Below are 1,491 nucleotides of genomic sequence, written 5' to 3'. Positions count from 1 at the left end.
CCAACAAAGACGCGAGCGGGGAGCGGCCGAGGCGAGTCGCTGTCCGATCGCGGTCGAGCGAAGAGGGCGAGGGGGCAGGCAGAGAGCAGCTCGCCGTCGACGATGACGTCCGTCTGTCGAGGGAGAGCAGACTGAGCAGGCGATCGAGGAGCGTCCGTGGGCCGCGCCCGTCTCGCGTGGGGCTCGCGTGGCGTCTGCACGTGATCGTGACCAATGTGGCTGCACGCGCCGCGCGCAGGCACGCGCATCAAGCTTGCCTCCTGCCGCCATCTTCCTCATTGTCGACCATGGCGGACCCCCCACAATTGCGGATATCCTGCAGAATGGGTGCGCTCCACTACACATCTTTGGAAACAGCTGAGCGCTCGAACAACATGCCAATCCACAGTCTGCACCGACCAGTGGCTAGTCACGCACGTCGATCCATCGTGGCCTGTCTCTCAACTCAAGCAAATTCTCGTCCAGAGGTTCGCAAGAGAGCGCAAAACAGCCGAGAAGAGTCGGCGTACCATACCTGTTTCTCCCCATAAGACCCGTCGGCGCTCTCTCTCGCCCATCACATTCGCTGCGCCCCGCAAACCTCGCCCGATAGTAACGGAGAACACTCTCTCTGTTGCGAGTGAGGAGGGGCCGGAAGCAGCAGAGGAAACTGAAGAGATTGACAGCGACGACGAAGACGACGAAGTGGTAGACGTCAACAAGGCTCTGAGCGAGGCGCACCGCTACAAGTACAACACCCGACCGTCAACTTCATCCACATCAGACACCGTCTCCCGGCTCCCTCCTCCCGAGAGTTCCGGTACGTCGCAAGAAGTCGAGGGGTGCGTTCTTATCACCTTCTCCACGACCCAGATTTTGGAGGACCGCTTCTCCCTTGACTGGTATGACATACACCCCGGCGAGCTGCTCGAGCTGCACCCACTTGCCCACTCCTTCATCTCCCTGCCACGATTCTCGCTGGACGCATACATCGCACCGTACTTCGCGGCGAGAGTGTGGGCTCTTCGCGTCGTCGGGAATGCCTTGGACTCTACGCTCCGAGATCTTGGAGTCCCACGCGATCATCAGACCGACGATGAGATCCCGGACGTCAGCCCGAGATCCCCATTGCTGCGCGACAAGAAGAAGAAAATCACCCTTGAATGGAAGGAGAGGTGGGCGATTGTACATCAGGGTATTTTCTCCTTGTGCAAGGAGCGACATGTGAGTTTATTCAATGACTATATGCGGTCCAGACGTTGGATATCGCTCCCAGCAAGGACTTGGCATGGCCAGGTAGCATATGATGTCGTTGTAGGCCAACGGTTATTCGGGGTTTTGCCATCACCATATCTCCGCGAACGATCATCTTACTCATTGCTCTATCTACAGGACACTCACGCGGCGTTCTCAGCACCTCTATCGACCATGCTCGCCATCCGAGACAGCACCCATTTTGATCTGCCACTTCGTTCCTCTCGCCGCACACGCTCTCTGCCCACACCGGGCTTG

The 1,491-nt window shown here is 58.6% G+C and overlaps 1 protein-coding gene across 1 annotated transcript; it reads left to right on the top strand.

Moving 5' to 3' along the window:
• Nucleotides 1-287: 287 nt before the first annotated feature.
• Nucleotides 288-1,286, top strand: TRAVEDRAFT_54696 (uncharacterized protein; the record flags this gene model as incomplete). Its single annotated transcript, XM_008047645.1, has 3 exons — nucleotides 288-327; nucleotides 389-1,164; nucleotides 1,236-1,286. The coding sequence occupies 3 exons, from the start codon at nucleotides 288-290 to the stop codon at nucleotides 1,284-1,286; spliced, it is 867 nt and encodes a 288-aa protein (XP_008045836.1).
• Between the last annotated feature and the right edge of the window lie 205 nt (nucleotides 1,287-1,491).

Source organism: Trametes versicolor (assembly GCF_000271585.1).
Source record: "Trametes versicolor FP-101664 SS1 unplaced genomic scaffold TRAVEscaffold_98, whole genome shotgun sequence".
Lineage (NCBI taxonomy): Eukaryota > Fungi > Basidiomycota > Agaricomycetes > Polyporales > Polyporaceae > Trametes > Trametes versicolor.
The sequence above is the reverse complement of the archived record's forward strand: the minus strand, read 5'-3'. Positions and strand labels throughout refer to the sequence as shown.